Below are 26,158 nucleotides of genomic sequence, written 5' to 3' on the forward strand. Positions count from 1 at the left end.
GTCTTTGTGTAATGGTCTTTGTCTAATGGTCTTGTCTAATGGTCTTTGTCTAATGGTCTTTGTCTAATGGTCTTTGTGTAATGGTCTTTGTCTAATGGTCTTTGTCTAATGGTCTTTGTCTAATGGTCTTAGTGTAATTGCTGCTGGGCTTGTAGTGCAGGGTTCCTCTGTAAAAGACACCTCAGTAACAATAGGAATCACTGCTAAAATAAAGATTGAATACAATACAAATATGACCAGACATGATAAAAAAAACATTTATTGAACATTTATTTCCAATACATGTTGGTTAGGTCTTATGTTGGGTAGGTCTTATGTTGGGTAGGTCTATGTTGGGTAGGTCTATGTTGGGTAGGTCTATGTTGGGTAGGTCTTATGTTGGGTAGGTCTTATGTTGGGTAGGTCTATGTTGTGTAGGTCTTATGTTGGGTACGTCTTATGTTGGGTAGGTCTATGTTGGGTAGGTAGGTCTTATGTTGGGTAGGTCTATGTTGGGTAGGTCTATGTTGGGTAGGTCTATGTTGGGTAGGTCTATGTTGGGTAGGTCTATGTTCGGTAGGTCTATGTTGGGTAGGTCTATGTTGGGTAGGTCTATGTTGGGTAGGTCTTATGTTGGGTAGGTCTATGTTGGGTAGGTCTATGTTGGGTAGGTCTATGTTCGGTAGGTCTATGTTCGGTAGGTCTATGTTGGGTAGGTATTATGTTGGGTAGATCTTATTGTACAACTGAACATCAACAGTCTCAATAACAAACCCGAACAAATGAATCAGAAAACAGTAATCGAAACAGGAAAAACTAAAAACTAAGTAAAACTAAAGAAACCTGGTTGGTTGTCAAGTTTCGATAACTACAGCATCTTTAAAGGATAAAAAGTATTGCTTAATTTCTATTGGTTGAGATGCATCCATAAAACAGAATGCTTACGTCTTATTGGTCAAGAAGCAACTATAAGACAGAGTGCTTCATTTCTATTGGTCGAGATGCACAATACAGAATGCCAGCACCATAAAAAACGTACAAAATGTCTTCACCTCACATTTATTCTTTTCCACCATACAATGATTATTTCCAATGTTCTACCTAATCCATACCAAAGCAAAGTTGATAAAAGTTGATAAAAGTTCCTTTCTTGGCATACAGTACAAACATTACGTGTGATTCTCTTAGCATTGTTAAAACAACATGTCCGACACCATTGGCCCAGTTGATTCACTCTAGGTTGATTTCATTGTTCACCGCTGCCCAGTGAGCAAAATTGGTTGAAACTATGTATTTTCAACTTCCTTTCAACCCCAAAAAGATGTACAGCATTTCCAACATCTTTTCAACCTCTTTTGCTCCCCAGGGCGATTACTTGATTGTTATAGATGTTCCACATGGGTTCTTCCTTTTGTTTCCAATCAAGGGAACTTAGAAAGTGTTTTTGTGTTGCTGCAGACCTTGGCGAGCTCCTTGCAGTGTCTCTATGGTGATCTGTAAAGATATCTCTGCAGGGCTAGTCTGCTCTAGACTGCTCATTACCGGTTTTCACTGGTCTGGACTGGTCTTTACTGTTCTGTACTGGTCTGGACTGGTCTTTACTGTTCTTTACTGGTCTGTACTGGTCTGGACTGGTCTTTACTGGTCTTTACTGGTCTTTACTGGTCTGGTCATTACCGGTTTTTACTGGTCTGGACTGGTCTTTACTGTTCTTTACTGGTCTTTACTGGTCTGGTCATTACCGGTTTTTACTGGTCTGGACTGGTCTTTACTGGTCTGTACTGGTCTGGACTGGTCTTTACTGGTCTTTACTGGTCTTTACTGGTCTGGTCATTACCGGTTTTTACTGGTCTGGACTGGTCTTTACTGTTCTTTACTGGTCTTTACTGGTCTGGTCATTACCGGTTTTTACTGGTCTGGACTGGTCTTTACTGGTCTGTACTGGTCTTTACTGGTCTGGTCATTACCGGTTTTTACTGGTCTGGACTGGTCTTTACTGGTCTGTACTGGTCTTTACTGGTCTTTACTGGTCTGGTCATTACCGGTTTTTACTGGTCTGGACTGGTCTTTACTGGTCTGTACTGGTCTGGACTGGTCTTTACTGGTCTTTACTGGTCTGGTCATTACCGGTTTTTACTGGTCTGGACTGGTCTTTACTGGTCTGGAATGGTCTTTACTGGTCTGGACTGGTCTTTACTGGTCTTTACTGGTCTTTACTGGTCTGGTCATTACCGGTTTTTACTGGTCTGGACTGGTCTTTACTGGTCTGGAATGGTCTTTACTGGTCTGGACTGGTCTTTACTGGTCTTTACTGGTCTGGACTGGTCTGGTCTTTACTGGTCTTTACTGGTCTGGACCCCACATAGCCTGGTTCCTCTCTAGGTTTCTTCCTAGGTTCCCAGCCTTTCTAGGGAGTTTTTCCTAGCCACCGTGCTTCTACACCTGCATTGCTTGCTTTTAGGCTGGGTTTCTGTACAGCACTTTGAGATATCAGCTGATGTAAAAAGAGCTTTATAAATACATTTGATTTTATTTTATTTGGACTGGTCTGGACTGGTCTTTACTGGTCTGGACTGGTCTTTACTCGTTTGATTTTACTGGTTTGGACTGGTCTTTACTGGTCTGGGCGGGTCAGGACTGGACTGATATGGACTGGTCATGGGTGGACTGATATGGACTGGGCAGGCCTGGACTGGTATGGACTGGTCTTGGCTGGATGTGACTTTTGGTTGTTGTGGCGTCTAACCAGCCTTACCTTCCTCCTCCTTACACCAACTGTAGAGAAAGAGATGGACAGAAGAAAAGTCACGGAACAGGAAGAAGAGATGGAAAGGAAAAATAAGAGTATAAGATAAATGGAAAGAGAGAGACAGAGACAGAGATAGAGAGGTAGAGACCACCAGTATGAATCACAGGTTAGGGTTTTCCAACGATAACAGATATTTGATCAGTAGACTTAGTCACTGTCTGCATATTGTGGAGTTGGTGACTGTCTGCATATTGTTGACTTGGTGACTGTCTGCATATTGTTGAGTTGGTGACTTGGTGACTGTCTGCATATTGTTGAGTTGGTGACTTGGTGACTGTCTGCATATTGTTGAGTTGGTGACTTGGTGACTGTCTGCATATTGTTAGGTTGGTGACTTGGTGACTGTCTGCATATTGTTGACTTGGTGACTGTCTGCATATTGTTGACTTGGTGACTGTCTGCATATTGTTGACTTGGTGACTTGGTGACTGTCTGCATATTGTTGAGTTGGTGACTTGGTGACTGTCTGCATATTGTTGAGTTGGTGACTTGGTGACTGTCTGCATATTGTTGACTTGGTGACTGTCTGCATATTGTTGACTTGGTGACTGTCTGCATATTGTTGACTTGGTGACTGTCTGCATATTGTTGACTTGGTGACTGTCTGCATATTGTTGACTTGGTGACTGTCTGCATATTGTTGACTTGGTGACTGTCTGCATAGTGTCTTACAGTGCTGACAACAATCATTTGTTGTTTTGATCATCAGTGTTAACTAGGGCTGTTGACGAACCTGTTGCTGAATGAGTTGTAATTTCACTGATGTGTGGTGTGTGTATGTGTGTGTCTTGTCATGTCATGTCTCTGTAGTTACCAGGAGCTCTTTTGGCAGGGGCCCCTATACCACCTCCACCTGTAGAGAGAGAGAGATAACAAACCATCACTCAAATGGAACTTTTATAAAATATTTTTTACATTTTTTAAAATCTTTATTTAGCTAGGCAAGTCAGTTAAGAACAAATTCTTCTTTTCAATGACGGAACAGTGGGTTACCTGCCTGTTCAGGGGCAGAACGACAGATTTGTACCTTGTCAGCTCGGGGATTTCAACTTGCAACCTTCCGGTTACCAGTCCAATGCTCTAACCAGGCTACCTGCCTCTAACCACTAGGCTACCCTGCCGCCCCATGCAGCCTAACACATAATCTATACCTTATGCAAGTACCCAATGCAAGAACGCAAGACGTTTCTGTGTTACAAAATATGCATATTTCTGAAGCAAAAGCCATTAGTAACGCTATGCAGGGAGGATATCCTTCCTAACGGTTGCATGCTTGTGTGTTGTTTAAATTAGGGGAAGGTGCTTAACAGAGACAACTTGCCTTGAGGTCTGAAAACTGTTGTTTAAATTAGGCGAAGATACTTAATTGAAACAACTTGTCTTCAGGTCAGAAAATCTTGATTAGGACTTCAACTTGAAAGATTGTAGGTTCTGACCTTGGATTAGTTTGGTGATCCTCTCTGACTCTTGGTCGATCATTTCCGGGTTGCCGTGGATGGTGGTGATCTTAGAGAATTCCGGGCCTGTGGGAGGAAACCGGAGCTGTTAGACACAAAATGGCGGATGCATGGATCCACAGATATGGTTTCACACTGTAGAACACAACTCCCTAGTTCTGGTCCTATATCCTCGACCCTGGTCCTGTACCATCGACCCTGGTCCTGTACCATCGACCCTGGTCCTGTACCATCGACCCTGGTCCTGTACCCACTACCCTGGTCCTGTACCATCGACCCTGGTCCTGTACCATCGACCCTGGTCCTGTACCCTCGACCCTGTACCCTCGACCCTGGTCCCGTACCCTCTACCCTGGTCCCGTACCCTCGACCCTGATGACTACAACAGAATATGGACTACAACAGAATATGGACTACAACAGAACATGAAACTACAACAGATCATGAAACTACAACAGAATATGGACTACAACAGAACATGGACTACAACAGAACATGGACTACAACAGAACATGGACTACAACAGAACATGGACTACAACAGAACATGGACTACAACAGAACATGGACTACAACAGTTCTTGTTACAGTCCAAGTACTACATCTGAAGGATTAAAGTAGCAAATCTTTACTGACCTTCCTCAAGCATCTCGTTGATGTCTCCTTCAGTCTTCAGCCTTCCATCGGAGGAACCACGGGGAGCTGTGTGAGAGGATAGAGAGGAGTTATTTATGTCTCCCACTGTAATCTAACTCAACCTGGCAGCAGGTCAATGTAATATTTACATTCAACTATCCTCAATGTGACGTCAGAGAGCTGTGAGTCCCAAACTTTCGTTTGCTTCTCAAGCAAATCTTTCAAATACTATCCTAACCCACACATTGACCAACCCAAGCCTTAGCCACGGCCTTGCTGTGAGCCAATATTCCAGATCCAACATTTTGGAAACATGGGAACCTACTCTCAATAAGTCTGGTGACCTTTGTGATGGAAGGCACTCCTTCGATGACCCTGGTAACCTTGGTAATGCTTGGTTCTCCCTCGATGACCCTGGTAACCTTGTTGAAGGCAGGCTCACCCTTGACAACTCTTGTAACCTTGGTGATAGCGGGTTTGCCCTCGACAACTCTTGTAACCTTGGTGATTGTGGGTTCGCCGTTGACAAATCTGGTAACCTTGGTGATAGCGGGTTCGCCATCGATGACCCTGGTAACCTTGGTGATAGCGGGTCCGCCCTCGACAACTCTGGTAACCTTGGTGATAGCGGGTTTGCCCTCGATGACCCTGGTAACCTTGGTGACGGATGGTACTCCCTCGATGCGTCTCGTAACCTTGGTGAGGGTCGGCTCTCCTTCGATCACTCTGGTCACCTTGGTGATTTCAGGCACTGGAGAGGAAGAAAGATGGATTAAATCCTCAGCATCTGAAGGGTCTATAACCCCAGCAAAGATACATTGGAAATGTGAGAAATGTATTGATTAAAAACCAACCATTTATCAATACAAAAGGTTGATAAAGAACGGTATGAGTGAGAACCCACTGCTACCCATGTGAACCCATTAGAAGCCTTCTATCTTATCCCTTCCAAAACCCCATGAACCCCTCATTTTTACTAAAACTAGCCTTCAATCAGCTATGGACTACCGCATTTCTGGAGTGAAGAGGCCCTATTTTATATCCCTGACGATATTCAGTGCTGCAGCATAAGTCAGTTTCTATTAGAGCCTTGAACAGCTGAAGGCTGACAGATCTGACATCAGATCAACCCACAGAGATAGCTAGAATCAGAACACAATAAAGAGAGGGACAACCCACAGAGATAGCTGGAATCAGAACACAATACAGAGATGGACAACCCACAGAGATATCCGAACACAATAAAGAGATGGACAACCCACAGAGATAGCAGGAATTAGAACACAATAAAGAGATGGACAACCCACAGAGATAGCTGGAATCAGAACACAATAAAGAGATGGACAACCCACAGAGATAGCTGGAATCAGAACACAATAAAGAGATGGACAACCCACAGAGATATCAGAACACAATAAAGGGAAGGACAACCCACAGAGATAGCAGAGATATCAGAACACAATAAAGAGATGGACAACCCACAGAGATAGCTGGAATCAGAACACAATAAAGAGATGGACAACCCACAGAGATATCAGAACACAATAAAGGGAAGGACAACCCACAGAGATAGCAGAGATATCAGAACACAATAAAGAGATGGACAACCCACAGAGATAGCTGGAATCAGAACACACCTTTCAGATACATAGACCTCTACAAACCTCAGCTGTCTGAACAGCTCTCAACCAGATAGAAAACCACAGCTAGAGTTCTCTGGGTTACATTTGAAATAAGTACTTGGAACCATCTGGAGTTAATCAAGAATATACTTTGGGTTCTGATGGGATACGACAGTTGAACTAAGCTCATGAAGCATTTCTAAGTTATATTCTTCAAGAATCAATGGGCATACTGTATACCATTATTTGACTATTCCAAAAATGTATGCAAGCAATTGCAGATTGCCCCTTTAACGGGAGGCAGGTGATCCCTCTTACTTCCTAAATAGCCTACACCAAACTAGTTATCCACACATTGCTGTTTCCTAATACAGCGAGCCAGGCTCACGTTGGATTGGGCTCAGACCCAAAAGGACAGATACTGGCCTGGACTCTCCTTCTCTACTTACGATACAGTGACAGCTCAATTACCTCATCAACAAGAGACCAATTACCTCATCAACAAGAGACCAATTACCTCATCAACAAGAGACCACTTAGAGGCTACATTATCAACAGGAGGTCAACATTACACATGGAAGATAGAAAGGGACAGAGGTCAATATTCCACATGGGAGGGACAGAGGTCAATATTCCACATGGGAGGGACAGAGGTCAACATTCTACATGGGAGGGACAGAGGTCAACATTCCACATGGGACAGACAGAGGTCAACATTCCACATGGGACGGACAGAGGTCAACATTCCACATGGGAGGGACAGAGGTCAACATTCCACATGGGAGGGACAGAGGTCAACATTCCACATGGGACAGACAGAGGTCAACATTCCACATGGGACGGACAGAGGTCAACATTCCACATGGGACGGACAGAGGTCAATATTCCACATGGAAGATAAACTACTGGATCAGCCGCTGTCTATCAGAGCAACCACTTGTCCGACACTTGAGCCATTATGAGATCCGAACCCCTTGACAAAGTTGCCAGGTCGCTACAGTAACATACAAGGCTGCCGTAGGACTGACGAGATTCTATTATATGAAACATGAACATCTGTTTACCCGAATCCACGTGTGATTCCGCTTGGACGTGAGTTGTCGTGGTGATTGTCCTCTCTGCAAAACAAACGAACAAAAGCTGGTATTACGTCGATGTTCAGAACAATCGACGACGACGATGATGAAGACGGTAATGATGAACTTACTGATGAAGGTGAGGGGGATTTTGGTGTAGGAGTATCCAGAGACATACTAAAACACAACAACAACAAATGAGAGGTAAGACAGAAGTTAAATATATATGACTGAAGATATGGCCAGACAATAAAACACACACACACCTTGATCTGGATGTACTTGATGAGTTTCTTCAGCAGCACCAGTAGGGACTCGCGACCCACAGGCAGGTCTGGAGATCACAGATACATGGTCACACACACACACACACACACACACACACACACACACACACACACACACACACACACACACACACACACACACACACACACACACACACACACACACACACACACACACACACACACACACACACACAACTCACCCCCAGGGTAAAGGATGTTCTTTACTACGTGAATCACTCCGTTGGTGGCCATCAGATCAATGTCTGGCACGTCCAGCGAGTTCACCTGGATGGACTTGTTCACCTGTCGTAAAAAACACAGTCATAACAGTGTTATAACTAACGCTATAACTATAGGATTACCAATAATAGACATGATGGAGTTGTTCACCTGTCATAACAAGGGTCCTAAGAGTTATAAACAGTTATAACCATTGTTATTATTGGTAATAGGATGGGGTATACGTGGATGGACTTGTGCACCTGGGAGTGCTAATAACATGATTACTTAATAATAATTATAATATCCAAATGAGCCCTAAAACATGATCTACGCACTAACAGCGTTTTCCAGCTAACACAGAACTGTAGCTCTGTTGGCTGTTTGGACTCCAACATTGTCATTGATCAAGTAGTCATTGATCAAGCAGTCATTGATCAAGTTGTCATTGATCAAGCTGTCATTGATCAAGCTGTCATTGATCAAGCAGTCATTGATCAAGTTTCACTTGTGAGATGAAACAGCAACAAGGATATGATGATAACAGCAGTGGACACATAGTCAAAATGATTCCCTTACTAATAACATCAGGACATAATGATTCCCTATACTAATAACATCAGGACATAATGATTCCCTTACTAATAACATCAGGACATAATGATTCCCTTACTAATAACATCAGGCCATAATGATTCCCTTACTAATAACATCAGGCCATAATGATTCCCTTACTAATAACATCAGGACATAATGATTCCCTTACTAATAACATCAGGACATAATGATTCCCTTTACTAATAACATCAGGAAGTAATGATTCCCTTTACTAATAACATCAGGACATAATGATTCCTTTTACTAATAACATCAGGACATAATGATTCCCTTACTAATAACATCAGGACATAATGATTCCCTTACTAATAACATCAGGACATAATGATTCCCTTACTAATAACATCAGGACATAATGATTCCCTTACGAATGACATCAGGACATAATGATGTTTGTGTGTGTTTGCTTGTGTTTGCGTGTGCGTGTGTAAAAAACATCTGAATTAACTGTCTCCTAAGAGTCGACATTAAAAAGGTGAAAAGTGAAGACATGAAACTCTCACAGATGGCAGTTCCAGATGGCAGTTCCAGATGGCATGTTCCTCCCATTGTTGGAGGTTTTTGAACTGTAACTTCCTGTGCCTCCAGGGAAACTAACTTCCTGTAATATAACTGTCGACGTGTGTCTCTGGGGACGGACATGTCCAGTCAGAGACAGAACAGTTTCTCTCCTATCCTGGGTCCCCCTCTCTCTAACCCTCGACTTTGAGTGTCTCTCTCTCTAACCCTCGACTTTGAGTGTCTCTCTCTCTAACCCTCGACTTTGAGTGTCTCACTCTCTCTAACCCCTAATTTGAGCCACTTTCTCTAACTCTGTGAGCACGCACTCCCCATGAAGACACACACGCAAGCACACACACACACACACACACACACACACACAAAAATGTTCACCTCAGTGTATGTAAGGTCACTTCTTACTTCCTGTCTGTCTTCACGTCCCCATTTAGACAATAGCCAATCATCTCCTCCCATTACAGCTATTTCCTTAAAAAAACATATGCTGTTCTGCCCCTGAAGAAGGCAGTTAACCCACTGTTCCTAGACCAGTTAACCCACTGTTCCTAGACCAGTTATCCCACTGTTCCTAGACCAGTTAACCCACTGTTCCTAGACCAGTTAACCCACTGTTCCTAGACCAGTTAACCCACTGTTCCTAGACCAGTTAACCCACTGTTCCTAGACCAGTTATCCCACTGTTCCTAGACCAGTTAACCCACTGTTCCTAGACCAGTTAACCCACTGTTCCTAGACCAGTTAACCCACTGTTCCTAGACCAGTTAACCCACTGTTCCTAGACCAGTTAACCCACTGTTCCTAGACCAGTTAACCCACTGTTCCTAGACCAGTTATCCCACTGTTCCTAGACCAGTTAACCCACTGTTCCTAGACCAGTTAACCCACTGTTCCTAGACCAGTTATCCCACTGTTCCTAGACCAGTTAACCCACTGTTCCTAGACCAGTTAACCCACTGTTCCTAGACCAGTTAACCCACTGTTCCTAGACCAGTTAACCCACTGTTCCTAGACCAGTTAACCCACTGTTCCTAGACCAGTTAACCCACTGTTCCTAGACCAGTTAACCCACTGTTCCTAGACCAGTTAACCCACTGTTCCTAGACCAGTTAACCCACTGTTCCCCTGAACAGGCAGTTAACCCACTGTTCCTAGACCAGTTAACCCACTGTTCCTAGACCAGTTAACCCACTGTTCCTAGACCAGTTAACCCACTGTTCCTAGACCAGTTAACCCACTGTTCCCCTGAACAGGCAGTTAACCCACTGTTCCTAGACCAGTTAACCCACTGTTCCTAGACCAGTTAACCCACTGTTCCTAGACCAGTTAACCCACTGTTCCTAGACCAGTTAACCCACTGTTCCCCTGAACAGGCAGTTAACCCACTGTTCCTAGACCAGTTAACCCACTGTTCCTAGACCAGTTAACCCACTGTTCCTAGACCAGTTAACCCACTGTTCCTAGACCAGTTAACCCACTGTTCCCCTGAACAGGCAGTTAACCCACTGTTCCTAGACCAGTTAACCCACTGTTCCCCTGAACAGGCAGTTAACCCACTGTTCCTAGACCAGTTAACCCACTGTTCCCCTGAACAGGCAGTTAACCCACTGTTTCCCGGTAGGCCGTCATTGAAAATAAGGATTTGTTCTTAACTGACTTGCCTAGTTAAATAAACAAATATTTAAAAAAATCTGCTCCTTCAGAGCCTGTATCTGTGGAGTTCAGCCAAAACTAATCTGGCGCTCTCTCTCCCTCCCTCCCTCCCTCCCTCTCTCCCTCCCTGCATGCCTTGTTTCTGAACTTCCTTCAAGCATTAAGGAAGGCTTTTCTGAGACTGTCCAGACTGATAGAGACAGGAAAAGGGCTATCTGCGTTGTGGATAAAAATGAAGGGAGGAGAGAGGGGGGTGGGGTGGAGTGAAAAACTGTGTAATGTAATCTATGATACTGAAAAACCTGATAGCCTAAGTCATGTATTAAATGTACCAGTGTATTCAAACCTTTCCGCTTTTCCACATTTTGGTATGAAACAGCCGTATTCTCTCATGGATTAAACAAAAAAGAATCCTCATCAATCTACACACAATACCCCATAATGACATCACAATACCCCATAATGACATCACAATACCCCATAATGACATCACAATACCCCATAATGACAAAGAAAAACAGGTTTTTAGAAATGTATTCAAAAAACAAACAGAAATACCTTATTTACATAAGTATGTTTCTACAACTAGATCAGAGTCCACCTGTGGTAAATTCAATTGATTGGACATGATTTGGAAAGGCACACACCTGTCTATATAAGATCCCACAGTTGACAGTGCATGTCAGAGCAAAAACCAAACCATGACGTCGAAGGAATTGTCCGAAGAGGTCTCGAGACAGGATTGTGTCGAGTCACAGATCTGGGGAAAGGTACCAAAAAATGTCTGCAGCATTGAAGGTCTCCAAGAACACAGTGGCCTCCGTCATTCTTAAATGGAAGAAGTTTGGAACCACCAAGAACTGAGCAATCGGGGGAGAACGGCCTTAGTCAGGGAGGTGACCAAGGGAGGTGACCAAGGGAGGTGACCAAGAACCTAATGGTCACTCTGACAGAGCTCCAGAATTCCTCTGTGGAGATGGGAAAGTTTCCAAATGGACAACCATCTCTGTAGCACTCCACCAATCAGGCCTTTACGGTAGAGTGGCTAGACGGAAGCCACTCCTCAGTAAAAGGCACATGACACCGCTTAGAGTTTGCAAAAAGGCTCCTAAAGGACTCAGACCATGAGAAACAAGATTCTCTGGTCTGTTGAAACCAAGATTTAACTCTTTGTCCTGAATGCCAAGCTTCACATCTGGAGGAAACCTGGCACCATCCCTACGGTGAAGCATGGTGGTGGCAGCATCATGCTGTGGGGATGTTTTTAAGGGAGGGACTAAGAGACTAGTCAGGATCGATGGAAAGAAGAACAGAGCAAAGTACATTGATATACTTGATGAAAACCTGCTCCAGAGCACTCAGGACCTCAGACTGGGGTGAAGGTTCACCTTCCATCAGGACAACGACCCTAAGCACACAGCCAAGACAACGCAGGAGTGGCTTTGGGACAAGTCTCTGAATGTCCTTGAGTGGCCCAGCGACAGCCTGGACTTGAACCCGATCGAACATCTCTGGATAGACCTGAAACTAGCTGTGCAGCGGCGCACCCCATCCAACCTGACAGAGCTTGAGAGGATCTGCAGAGAAGAATGGGAGAAACTCTGCAAATACAGGTGTGCCAAGCTTGTAGCATCAAACCCAAGAAGACTGGAGGCTGTAACAGCTGCCAAAAGTGCTTCAACAAAGTAGAGTAAAGGATGTAAATGTTATATTTAATTTCTTTGTTTTTTAAAATATATTTTCAAACAATTCTATAAACCTGTTTTCACTTTGTCATTATGGGGTAATGTGATATCATTATGGGGTAATGTGATGTCATTATGGGTTATTGTGAAGTCATTATGGGTTATTGTGAAGTCATTATGGGGTATTGTGTGTAGATGGATGAGGGAAACAAACAGTTGAATCAATTTTAGAATAAGGCTGTAACGTAACAAAATGTGTAAAAAGTCAAGGGGTCTGAATACTTTCTGAATGTAAGAGCTCATGTAAGTCTTGTTACTGTAACCCTTGGCTTGTGGTAATGAAGGGTGTTTCCTAATGGATAACCATGTAATTACAAGTAATGAGAGGAAATGCTGCCTACTAAATTTCCGTCTGCTCTGCCTCTGGGACTACCTCCGAGCAGTGTTGTTTTCGAGACCACCTAAATAAAGTCAGAGTCAAGAACAAGACCGGGGGAGGGGTGGTGAGACTGAGTCAAGACGGGGACAAGGGGACCGAGACCGGGGGGGTGTGAGACTGAGTCAAGACGGAGACAAGGGGACCAAGATCGGGGGGGGGTGAGACTGAGTCAAGACGGAGACAAGGGGACCACCAAGACCAGGGGGGTGAGACTGAGTCAAGACAGAGACAAGGGGACCAAGACCGGGGAGTGAGACTGAGTCAAGACGGAGACAAGGGGTCCAAGACCGACACCAGAAGAATGCGAGTCCAATTCAAGACTATAATTGTAATTTTGTCAAATCATCACTATCATAAGAGTTCAAAATGTGTTCCTGTGTTCATATTTCAGATACATACAGATTCTTTAGACATTCAGAATAGTAAAAAAATGCTGATGGAAAATAGAGCCACTCTACAAATGATTACTAACCCAAACACAGTGGGGAACAATGGGCCGTCTACACCTTCAGAGAGCCACTCTACACATGATTACTAACCCAAACACAGTGGGGAACAATGGGACGTTTACACCTTCAGAGAAGGGCTAAGGGTTTATAAAATAATGATTATAATAATATAATTATAATGATCATTATATTATTATTTTTAATGATGTTCTGATTTAATCTCTTTAGTTTTTGTTGGAAAGGAAAGTGTTAACACTGAAGAGAAAAAATATCCAATCAGGATTTTTCTTCGCTGGTCTCTGGGGAGATAAATCTAGCTAAGTCAACCATTGGCTCGGCCATCAGATGCTAAATAAAGGCATCTACCATTCAACTATATTAGGGAAACATTTTGGAGTGACAGTGGAATTAACCAATCACATTTTGACTTAATGAGGGGGACCGACATGTCACAGTGCAATAGCGAGCTGTAGTTTGCCATAGTCTAGTGTAATATTTGTGTTGTGGAGAAATGACCAGGCAGGAGACGGGAGTACAGTTAGTTTTCGTTTAGTCAAAACCCCTCGTGCTCCACAGTTCCCGGCACCCCAGTGCGCATGTGTATTTCCTATTAGGTGTAGTAACGTAACACACACTAATGTAAACAGATGTAGATCCCAGATAATACATCTAGCAAGCAGTGTTGCCAACTTAGCGACTTTGTTGCTATATTTAGCAAGTATTCAAGACCACCTCTAGCGACACATTTTCCAAAAAATGACTAGCGACAAATCTAGCGACTATTTCTGGTGTTATTGGAGACTTTTGAAGACTCTGACGTATCGTTCTTACTCTTCTCAACGAGCAGCGGGTGCTGCCGTGGGCCCCATCCCCGTCCCAAAGCACTCACAGGTGGCCCAGTCCCTCCCAGCTGCAGTCAGAGCAGTGTCCAGAATGCAAATGAATCGCGCATGCGGGAGGCCGCCGCTGACTGACCCCGCCCTGACCTACATTCAGGTGAAAATGTAAAATATATATATATATATATATGTTTTTTTTTAAACTGAGTGACTCTGCCAGAGTGTCTCTTTTTGGTCTCTTGCCGGTCCCAAGCCCAGATAAAGGAGGAGAATTGTGACATTAAAAACAAACAAGAATTGACAGAAGAAAGTTCATTTGTAGTTCTTAACATATTTAGGGTGTTTTTTGTCTCTGCCACGACGTTGTTCCTCTCTCCTACAGCGTCCATCACAATTACCTCTCCTACAGCGTCCATCACAATTACCTCTCCTACAGCGTCCATCACAATTACCTCTCCTACAGCGTCCATCACAATTACCTCTCCTACAGCGTCCATCACAATTACCTCTCCTACAGCGTCCATCACAATTACCTCTCCTACAGCGTCCATCACAATTACCTCTCCTACAGCGTCCATCACCATTACCTCTCCTACAGCGTCCATCACAATTACCTCTCCTACAGCGTCCATCACAATTACCTCTCCTACAGCGTCCATCACAATTACCTCTCCTACAGCGTCCATCACAATTACCTCTCCTACAGCGTCCATCACAATTACCTCTCCTACAGCGTCCATCACAATTACCTCTCCTACAGCGTCCATCACAATTACCTCTCCTACAGCGTCCATCACCATTACCTCTCCTACAGCGTCCATCACAATTACCTCTCCTACAGCGTCCATCACAATTACCTCTCCTACAGCGTCCATCACAATTACCTCTCCTACAGCGTCCATCACCATTACCTCTCCTACAGCGTCCATCACAATTACCTCTCCTACAGCGTCCATCACAATTACCTCTCCTACAGCGTCCATCACAATTACCTCTCCTACAGCGTCCATCACAATTACCTCTCCTACAGCGTCCATCACAATTACCTCTCCTACAGCGTCCATCACAATTACCTCTCCTACAGCGTCCATCACAATTACCTCTCCTACAGCGTCCATCACAATTACCTCTCCTACAGCGTCCATCACAATTACCTCTCCTACAGCGTCCATCACAATTACCTCTCCTACAGCGTCCATCACAATTACCTCTCCTACAGCGTCCATCACAATTACCTCTCCTACAGCGTCCATCACAATTACCTCTCCTACAGCGTCCATCACAATTACCTCTCCTACAGCGTCCATCACAATTACCTCTCCTACAGCGTCCATCACAATTACCTCTCCTACAGCGTCCATCACAATTACCTCTCCTACAGCGTCCATCACAATTACCTCTCCTACAGCGTCCATCACAATTACCTCTCCTACAGCGTCCATCACAATTACCTCTCCTACAGCGTCCATCACAATTACCTCTCCTACAGCGTCCATCACAATTACATGCACACGGACAATTATGCAAATTAGGCGATGGCGTCATTTAGCGACTTATAGCGACTTTTAGGACAGCCAATAGCTACTTTCCTTACTGAGGAGTTGGCGACACTGCTAGCAACGCAGTGGTTCAAGTTCTTGCTAGCGCTAACCAAATGGCACCTGCGTCTCTAGCTGCGTGTTGCCACCGAAAAAAAACGATATGAGTGGAAACAGTCAGTCACTCAACCACTCCTCCAATGGCATGACATCCTCCTAGCAGCTAGCTAGTTAACGTTAGGGTCCTCCTCCAATGGCATGACATCCTCCTAGCAGCTAGCTAGTTAACGTTAGGGTCCTCCTCCAATGGCATGACATCCTCCTAGCAGCTAGCTAGTTAACGTTAGGGTCCTCCTCATGCTGTGTGTAGTGGTGGCTGTCTCTCCATCGGCTCTATGTGGAGGTGTAGTGGTGGCTGTCTCTCCATCGGCTCTATGTGGAGGTGTAGTGGTGGCTGTCTCTCCATCGGCTCTATGTGGAGGTGTAGTGGTGGCTGTCTCTCCATCGGCTCTATGTGGAGGTGTAGTGGTGGCTGTCTCTCCATCGGCTCTATGTGGAGGTGTAGTGGTGGCTGTCTCTCCATCGGCTCTATGCAGGGGTGTAGTGGTGGCTGGAGAAGTGGAATTTAAATTTGACAAAAAGTTCCCAAACGGCCCTCCGAGCGACGGAAAGGCCTCGTGTGAAAAGAATGGATGTTTTCTCATTTTCTATAGATTTGTCTGATTTTTAATCTCAAACATTTTTTTATGGAAAAAATACAACAATTTGATGGTCTAAGTCCACATCGAGGCTTAAACCTGATTGGGTGAGCCTGTCAGAATCACGAACCTGTCAAAAAATCACGAACCTGTCAAATCACGAACCTGTCAAAAATCACGAACCTGTCAGAATCACAACCCTGTCAGAATCACAACCCTGTCAGAATCACAACCCTGTCAGAAACACAACCCTGTCAGAATCACAACCCTGTCAGAATCACAAACCTGTCAGAATCACAACCCTGTCAGAATCACAAACCTGTCAGAATCACAACCCTGTCAGAATCACAAACCTGTCAGAATCACAAACCTGTCAGAATCACAACCCTGTCACCAGTGGTGTGTATTTATGGAGGCCAAGGGAATCCAGGCTTTCCACCCCCAAAAATATTTAAAGAATATTATAATAATGTGTCTTCTCTCTGTTTCAGAATTGTCCTTCAATTCACAACAGGCTGAATGTATCCCACAGGAGAAAGCATCCGTGTGAGCAAAACAGCGCCTCCTCTGTCTCTCTACCTGTAGGCCATCTATCTGATGCTGTCTGGTCTAAACAAGTATGACCTCCCTTGACAACAAAAAAATAGTATCACAATTTGCAGATCAACATTGAGCTCAACTGTGAATGGTCCTGCAGCACCAAAGAAAAGTTTCAAGGTGAAACCAGTTTGGATTTGACATCACTGATATCAAATCCCTTTGAGAGCAAATGTCATTGACAGAAACAACTTGAATTGTTGCATCTCGTTGTATTGTCCTCCGGTGGCTAACTAGCTAGCTAAAATGGTCCCTTTCCTAAATTACCCATGGATGAAGATAGCGATTTGGACTTGTGGTTGTACTTAAGTCTCTGTACTGGCCAATGATTATATAGTCAATTCTGATCCAACCGTTAATTCATACATTGTGCCCCTGACCTGAGAGGATGGAAGTTCAATATGTAGCTAGATGTAGGCTAATGTTAACTAGCTAACGTTGCTTTCTCCATCCATGAATGGAAGTTAGGCTTAGCGAGCAAGCATTTTAAGCCATGTAGCCTAGAACAACAAACAATCAAAGCGTGCACTGTATGAGAATGGTTTAGTGTACATACAGACAGCACTTGCAGGTTGTGTCCCTGGATGGTCTTGAGCAGGTTGGTGACCCCTCCCTCCAGTCCCCCGTTGATGAAGACTCCGTTACTGAAGTGATACAGGAGGATGGTCCTCAGAGCGTTCACGTCGCCTAATGATGATGTCACACAGGAAAAACAGGAGTCACACAAATATGTATCTCAACAGTGGCTCCCTCTATCACTTCTCCTTTTATGAACTGAACTCAAAGAACTGGACAGGTGGAAAAGCAGTAAACTCAAAGAACTGGACAGGTGGAAAAAGGAGTAAACTCAAAGAACTGGACAGGTGGAAAAGCAGTAAACTCAAATAACTGGACAGGTAGAAAAGCTGTAAACTCAAAGAACTGGACAGGTAGAAAAGCAGTAAACTCAAAGAACTGGACAGGTAGAAAAGCAGTAAACTCAAAGAACTGGACAGGTGGGAGCACTGAATTCTCCAACAGGCATCCTCTACATTGCTGGTTCCTGTCCTATGTTGTAAAGTGGATGAAGAATGAAAGAAGATTGCTAACAAGATTGAAGGATGGAAAGAGAGACGGACTACTAACTGGCCAGCAGGGTGATGTCCCGTTCTGTGATCCCGTCGAAGGCTTCATCTGTGGGTGCGAAAACGGTGTAGGATCCCTCCTGTTTCAACAGCTCTGTCAGACCTGCACTCTTCATCAGAGACAGGAAGATACTACAGACAGATACATAGAGATAGAGAAACCAATCACTCAACCAATCAACCAATCACTCAATAAATCAATAATCCAATCAATCAATTAGTTAATGACTCAATCAAATCCTTGAGAGCACAGAGAGAAACAGTGAGTCTTTAGTTCGATAAGTCTTGAAAATCTTTGTCTTAATGGAACATGCAGAGATAACCATGAAGGAATTTTTACTTATTTCTTTTTGTATTTAAAATAAAAGATATACCATCTATAGATCTATACCAATGGATCTATACCAATGGATCTATACCAATGGATCTATAGATCTATACCAATGGTTTCACCTCACATTTGAGGTATTATAGATACGTCTATTTTTGACCTATTTTCATTCCTAATTTTTACATTTGGTTTGCACAAAATAGGTATTTATTTGACATTTGAAGGACCTGAAACGTCTAATATTGACATGTAAATGATGTGATCTCCCCGGATATACACCTAACAACGTATCACACAAATCTTTCATTGATACCAATAGTCCTGAGTCTCAAGATGTGACCATACTGTCAAATTAAGACATTGGTTTGGATGTCCTTACTTGAAGCGTCCATCTGCCATGAGAACCTTGTAGATGGTGGTCTGAGCTGGTTTGATGAGAGACCTCATCAGGTGAAGGGCTCCGTTGCTGCCCTCTTTACTGCCCCGCACCATGCAGGAATTCTCAATACACACAGCCTAGAGACGGAGATAGAGACACGTACATCAATCAATCCATTTTTTTATTTTATTTTATTTTACCTTTATTTTAACTAGGTAAGTCAGTTTAGAACAAATTCTTATTTTCAATGACGGCCTAGGAACAGCGGCTTAACTGCCTTGTTCAGGGGCAGAACGACAGATTTTACCTTGTCAGCTCAGGGATTCGATCTTGCATCCTTTCGGTTACTGGTCCAATGCAATCAATTCTAAACATCCACCCATCCGTCCATCCACCCACCCGTCCATCTGTCCACCCATTCCGTCCGTCCACCCACCCGTCCGTCCACCCATCTGTCCATCCACCTGTCCGTCCATCCATTCACCCGTCCACCCATCCATCCATCCACCCATCCGTCCATCCATCCACCCATCTATCCACCCATCCGTCCACCCATCCGTCCATCCACCCATCCGTCCACCCATCTATCCATCCATCCATCCACCCATCCGTCCACCCATCCGTCTGTCCATCCACCCACCCATCCACCCACCCATCCATCCGTCCACCCATCCATCCGTCGGTCCATCCACCCATCCATCCATTCACCCATCCATCTGTCCACCTGTCCACCCATCCATCTGTCCACCCATCCACTCACCCATCCATCCATCCATCCACCCATCCATCCGTCCACCCATCCATCCGTCGGTCCATCAACCCATCCATCCACCCATCCATCTGTCCACCCATCCATCTGTCCACCCATCCACTCACCCATCCATCCATCCACCCATCCACCCATCCATCCATCCATCCACCCGTCCATCCATCCACCCGTCCATCCATCCACACGTCCATCCATCCACACGTCCATCCATCCACCCATCCATCCATCCACCCGTCCATCCATCCATCCACCCGTCCATCCATCCACCCATCCATCCACCCGTCCATCCATCCACCCGTCCATCCATCCACCCATCCATCCACCCATCCACCCATCCATCCATCCATCCATCCACCCCCTCCATCCACCCATCCATCCACCCGTCCATTCATCCTCCCGTCCATCCATCCACCCACCCACCCATCCATCCATCCACCCATCCACCCACCCACCCACCCATCCATCCATCCATCCATCCATCCACCCACCCATCCATCCACTCATCCATCCATCCATCCATCCATCCATCCACCCCCTCCATCCACCCATCCATCCACCCGTCCATTCATCCTCCCGTCCATCCATCCACCCACCCACCCATCCATCCACCCATCCATCCACCCACCCATCCATCCATCCATCCATCCATCCACCCACCCATCCATCCATCCACTCACCCATCCATCCATCCATCCACCCATCCATCCACTCACCCATCCATCCATCCATCCATCCAATGCATTCCAATCTAGAGAGTAAGAGAGAGAGAGAGAGAGATGTATTTTCCGTTTCATGCATCATGCATCCATCCGTCGGTCCATCCACCCATCCATCCATTCACCCATCCATCTGTCCACCTGTCCACCCATCCATCTGTCCACCCATCCACTCACCCATCCATCCACCCATCCATCCGTCCACCCATCCATCCGTCGGTCCATCCACCCATCCATCCATCCATCCACCCATCCATCTGTCCACCTGTCCACCCATCCATCTGTCCCACCCATCCATCCACCCATCCATCCATCCATCCACCCATCCATCCATCCACCTGTCCATCCATCCACCCATCCATCCACCCACCCATCCATCCACTCACCCGTCCATCCACCCATCCATCCATCCACCCGCCCACCCACCCACCCACCCACCCACCCACCCACCCACCCACCCACCCACCCACCCATCCATCCACTCACCCATCCATCCATCCATCCACCCATCCATCCACTCACCCATCCATCCACCCATCCAATGCATTCCAATCTAGAGAGCAAGAGAGAGAGAGAGATGTATTTTCCGTTTCATGCTACAACTACTTGCACATTGTTACAACACATAGTCAATAATATAACATTTGAAATGTCTATATTCTTTTGTGAGTTTTCATGTGTTCCACCTCAAACTGTCATAAACAAATCAGATGAGTATCAGACACCTCAATGTGCTAGCTGCTGTCTAATCAATGCAACATTGACATTATCCCACACCTGGTTAGCCACTATTGGCTATAAAAGCAAAAACCTGACAATATCTGCCAATAAATTTCCGGCAATATTGCCCATGTCTGTCATGTGTGAAAGAGCTGTTCATTTAGCTCCCTAAATTGCATTATTTTACTATTGCGATGCTCTAATACAGGACTAGTAAAGGCCTACCTGTCCTCTAATACAGGACTAGTAAAGGTCTAGTGATCCTCTACTACAGGACTAGTAAAGACCCAGTGGTCCTCTACTACAGGACTAGTAAAGGCCTACCTGTCCTCTAATTCAGGACTAGTAAAGGTCTAGTGGTCCTCTACTACAGGACTAGTAAAGACCCAGTGGTCCACTAATACAGGACTAGTAAAGGTCTAGTGGTCCTCTAATTCAGGACTAGTAAAGGCCTACCTGTCCTCTACTACAGGACTAGTAAAGACCTAGTGGTCCTCTACTACAGGACTAGTAAAGGTCTAGTGGTACTCTACTACATGACTAGTAAAGGTCTAGTGGTCCTCTACTACAGGACTAGTAAAGGTCTAGTAGTCCTCTACTACAGGACTAGTAAAGGTCTAGTGGTACTCTACTACAGGACTAGTAAAGGTCTAGTGGTCCTCTACTACAGGACTAGTAAAGGTCTAGTGGTCCTCTACTACAGGACTAGTAAAGGTCTAGTGGTCCTCCACTATAGGACTAGTAAAGGTCTACCTGTCCTCTATTACAGGACTAGTAAAGGTCTAGTGATCCTCTACTACAGGACTAGTAAAGGCCTACCTGTTCTCTAATTCTGGACTATTAAAGACCTACCTGTCCTCTAATTCAGGACTAGTAAAGGCCTAGTGGTCCTCGACTACAGGACTAGTAAAGGTCTAGTGGTCCTCTACAGCAGTGTAATGGCTTGGGGGTAGAAGCTGTTCAGCAGTGTAATGGCTTGGGGGTAGAAGCTGTTCAGCAGTCTGATGGCTTGGGGGTAGAAGCTGTTCAGCAGTGTAATGGCTTGGGGGTAGAAGCTGTTCAGCAGTCTGATGGCTTGGGGGTAGAAGCTGTTCAGCAGTCTGATAGCTTGGGGGTAGAGGCTGTTCAGCAGTCTGATAGCTTGGGGGTAGAGGCTGTTCAGCAGTCTGATGGTTTGGGGGTAGAAGCTGTCCAGCAGTCGGATGGTTTGGGGTTAGAAGCTGTCCAGCAGTCGGATGGTTTGGGGGTAGAAGCTGTCCAGCAGTCGGATGGTTTGGGGTTAGAAGCTGTCCAGCAGTCGGATGGTTTGGGGGTAGAAGCTGTCCAGGAGTTTTTTGGTCACAGACACTCCGATACCACTTGCCATGCAGTAGCAAAGAGAGTCTATGACTTGGGTGGCTGGATCTTTGACAATTGTTGGGGCTTTCCTCTGACACCACCTGCTATAGAGGTCCTGGATGGCAGGGAGTTCTGCCCTCAGTGATGTACTTGGTCGGACACACTACCCTCAGTAGCGCCTTGCGGTCAGAGGCCAAGCAGTTGCCATACCAGGCGGTGATGCAGCCAGTCAGGATGCTCTCGATGGTGCAGCTGTATAACATTTTGAAGATCTGATGCCACATGCCAAATCTTTTCAGCCTCCTGAGGGGGAAGAGGCATTGTCGTGCCCTCTTCATGTCTGTGTTGGTGTGTTTGGACCATGATAGATACTTAGTGATGTGGACACCAAGGAACTTGAATCGTTCGACCCGCTCCACTACAGCTCTGTCGGTAGTCGTTTAGACAGGTTCCCTTGGCATTCTTAGGCACAGGGATATGGTGGTTTGCTTGAAACATGTAGGTATTACAGACTGGGACAGAGAGAGATTGAAAATGTCAGTGAAGACACTTGCCAGCTGGTCAGTGCATTCTGGTAATCCGACTGGCCCCGCGTCCTTGTGAATGTTTTCATGCTCTATGTAACCTTCCTGGTAATCCGACTGGCCCTGCGTCCTTGTGAATGTTGACCTGTTTAAAGGTCTAACTCACATCAGCTATGGAGAGCATGATCATACAGTCGACCGGAACAGCTGGTGCTCTCATGTATGGTTCAGTGTTGCTTGTCTTGAAGTGAGCATAGAAGGCATTTAGCTCGTCTGGTAGGCTCGCATCACTGGGCAGTCCGCGGCTGGGTTTCCTTTTGTAATCCGTAATAGTCTGCGAGCCCTGCCACATCCGACGAGCATTAGAGTCGGTGTAGTACGATTCGATCTCAGTACTGTTTTAACGCTTTGCCTGTTTGATGGTTCGTTGGAGGTCGTAGATGGATTTCTTACGCTCCTCCGGATTAGTGTCCTGCTCCTTGACAGCGGCAGCTCTAGCCTTTAGCTCAGTGTGGATGTTGCCTGTAATCCATGGCTTCTGGTTGGGATATGTACGTACCGGTCACTGTGGGGATGACGTCGTCGATGCACTTAGTAATGAAGCTGTTGACTGATGTGGTAAACTGCTCAATATTATTGGATGAATCCTGGAACATTTTCCAGTCTGTGCGAAACAGTCCTGAAGTTTAGCATCCGTTTCGTTGGACCACTTCTGTGTTGAGCGAGTCAATGGTACTTCCTGTTTGAAATTTTGCTTGTAAGCAGGAATCAGGAGGGTAGAGTTATGGTCCGATTTGCCAATTGGAGAGCGAAGGAGAGCTTTGTATGCGTCTCTGTGTGTGGAGTAAAGGTGCTTGTAGAGGTTTTATCCCTCTAGTTGTAACATGCTGGTAGAAATGAGGTCAAACGGTTTTCCTGCATTAAAATCTCCGGCCGCCTCTGGATAAGCATTTGCTTGTGGCCTTTATACAGCTCATTGAGTGTCGTCTTAGTGCCAGTATCAGTTTGTGGTGGTAAATAGACAGCTATGAAAAATCTTGATGAAAACTCTCTTGGTGAATAGTGAGGTCAAAAGCTTATCATGAGGTATTCTAACTCATTCGAGCAGAACCTCGAGACTTCCTTAATATTAGAGATTACGCACCAGCTGTTGATAGTAAAGAGACGCACACCTCCCACTGATCTTACTGGACTGTGCCACACACACACACCTCCCACTGATCTTACTGGACTGTGCCACACACACACACACCTCCCACTGATCTTACTGGACTGTGCCACACACACACACACACACCTCCCACTGATCTTACTGGACTGTGCCACACACACACACACCTCCCACTGATCTTACTGGACTGTGCCACACACACACACCTCCCACTGATCTTACTGGACTGTGCCACACACACACACACACACCTCCCACTGATCTTACTGGACTGTGCCACACACACACACCTCCCACTGATCTTACTGGACTGTGCCACACACACACACCTCCCACTGATCTTACTGGACTGTGCCACACACACACACCTCCCACTGATCTTACTGGACTGTGCCACACACACACACCTCCCACTGATCTTACTGGACTGTGCCACACACACACACCTCCCACTGATCTTACTGGACTGTGCCACACACACACACACACACCTCCCACTGATCTTACTGGACTGTGCCACACACACACACCTCCCACTGATCTTACTGGACTGTGCCACACACACACACCTCCCACTGATCTTACTGGACTGTGCCACACACACACACCTCCCACTGATCTTACTGGACTGTGCCACACACACACACACACACACACACACACACACCTCCCACTGATCTTACCGGACTGTGCCACACACACACCTCCCACTGATCTTACTGGACTGTGCCACACACACACCTCCCACTGATCTTACTGGACTGTGCCACACACACACACCTCCCACTGATCTTACTGGACTGTGCCACACACACACACACACACACACACACACACACACACCTCCCACTGATCTTACCGGACTGTGCCACACACACACACACACACACACACACACACACACACACACCTCCCACGGATCTTACCGGACTGTGCCACACACACACACACACACACACACACACACACACACCTCCCACGGATCTTACCGGACTGTGCCACACACACACACACACACACACACACACACACCTCCCACGGATCTTACCGGACTGTGCCACACACACACACACACACACACACACACACACACCTCCCACGGATCTTACCGGACTGTGCCACACACACACACACACACACACACACACACACACACCTCCCACGGATCTTACCGGACTGTGCCACACACACACACACACACACACACACACACACACACCTCCCACTGATCTTACTGGACTGTGCCACACACACACACACACACACCTCCCACTGATCTTACTGGACTGTGCCACACACACACACACACACACACACACACACACACACCTCCCACTGATCTTACCGGACTATGCCACACACACACACACCTCCCACGGATCTTACCGGACTGTGCCACACACACACACACACACACACACACACCACACACCTCCCACTGATCTTACTGGACTGTGCCACACACACACACACACACACCTCCCACTGATCTTACTGGACTGTGCCACACACACACACACACACACACACACACACACACCTCCCACTGATCTTACTGGACTGTGCCACACACACACACACACACACCTCCCACTGATCTTACTGGACTGTGCCACACACACACACCTCCCACTGATCTTACTGGACTGTGCCACACACACCTCCCACTGATCTTACTGGACTGTGCCACACACACCCCACACACACCTCCCACTGATCTTACTGGACTGTGCCACACACACACACCTCCCACTGATCTTACTGGACTGTGCCACACACACACCCCTCCCACTGATCTTACTGGACTGTGCCACACACACACACCTCCCACTGATCTTACTGGACTGTGCCACAACAACACACACACCTCCCACTGATCTTACTGGACTGTGCCACACCACCTCCCACTGATCTTACTGACTGTGCCACACACACACACACACCTCCCACTGATCTTACTGGACTGT

General features: G+C 45.8%; 1 protein-coding gene across 1 annotated transcript in view; it reads right to left on the reverse strand.

Moving 5' to 3' along the window:
* Positions 1–241: 241 nt before the first annotated feature.
* LOC109881056 (periostin) overlaps positions 242–26,158 on the reverse strand; it is a 69,634-nt gene continuing 43,717 nt past the window's right edge. Inside the window, exons 11-22 of the mRNA XM_031808096.1 lie at positions 18,954–19,090; positions 18,245–18,375; positions 17,676–17,806; positions 8,069–8,171; positions 7,845–7,912; positions 7,710–7,755; positions 7,567–7,620; positions 5,206–5,631; positions 4,881–4,946; positions 4,225–4,311; positions 3,603–3,641; positions 242–2,754 (exon numbers count right to left, since the gene is read on the reverse strand). Coding sequence (XP_031663956.1) covers positions 2,636–2,754; positions 3,603–3,641; positions 4,225–4,311; positions 4,881–4,946; positions 5,206–5,631; positions 7,567–7,620; positions 7,710–7,755; positions 7,845–7,912; positions 8,069–8,171; positions 17,676–17,806; positions 18,245–18,375; positions 18,954–19,090 — 1,407 coding nt within the window. The 3' untranslated portion in view covers positions 242–2,635. The remainder of the gene's footprint in view (positions 2,755–3,602; positions 3,642–4,224; positions 4,312–4,880; positions 4,947–5,205; positions 5,632–7,566; positions 7,621–7,709; positions 7,756–7,844; positions 7,913–8,068; positions 8,172–17,675; positions 17,807–18,244; positions 18,376–18,953; positions 19,091–26,158) is intronic.

This window comes from Oncorhynchus kisutch, linkage group LG28 (assembly GCF_002021735.2).
Source record: "Oncorhynchus kisutch isolate 150728-3 linkage group LG28, Okis_V2, whole genome shotgun sequence".
Classification (NCBI taxonomy): domain Eukaryota; kingdom Metazoa; phylum Chordata; class Actinopteri; order Salmoniformes; family Salmonidae; genus Oncorhynchus; species Oncorhynchus kisutch.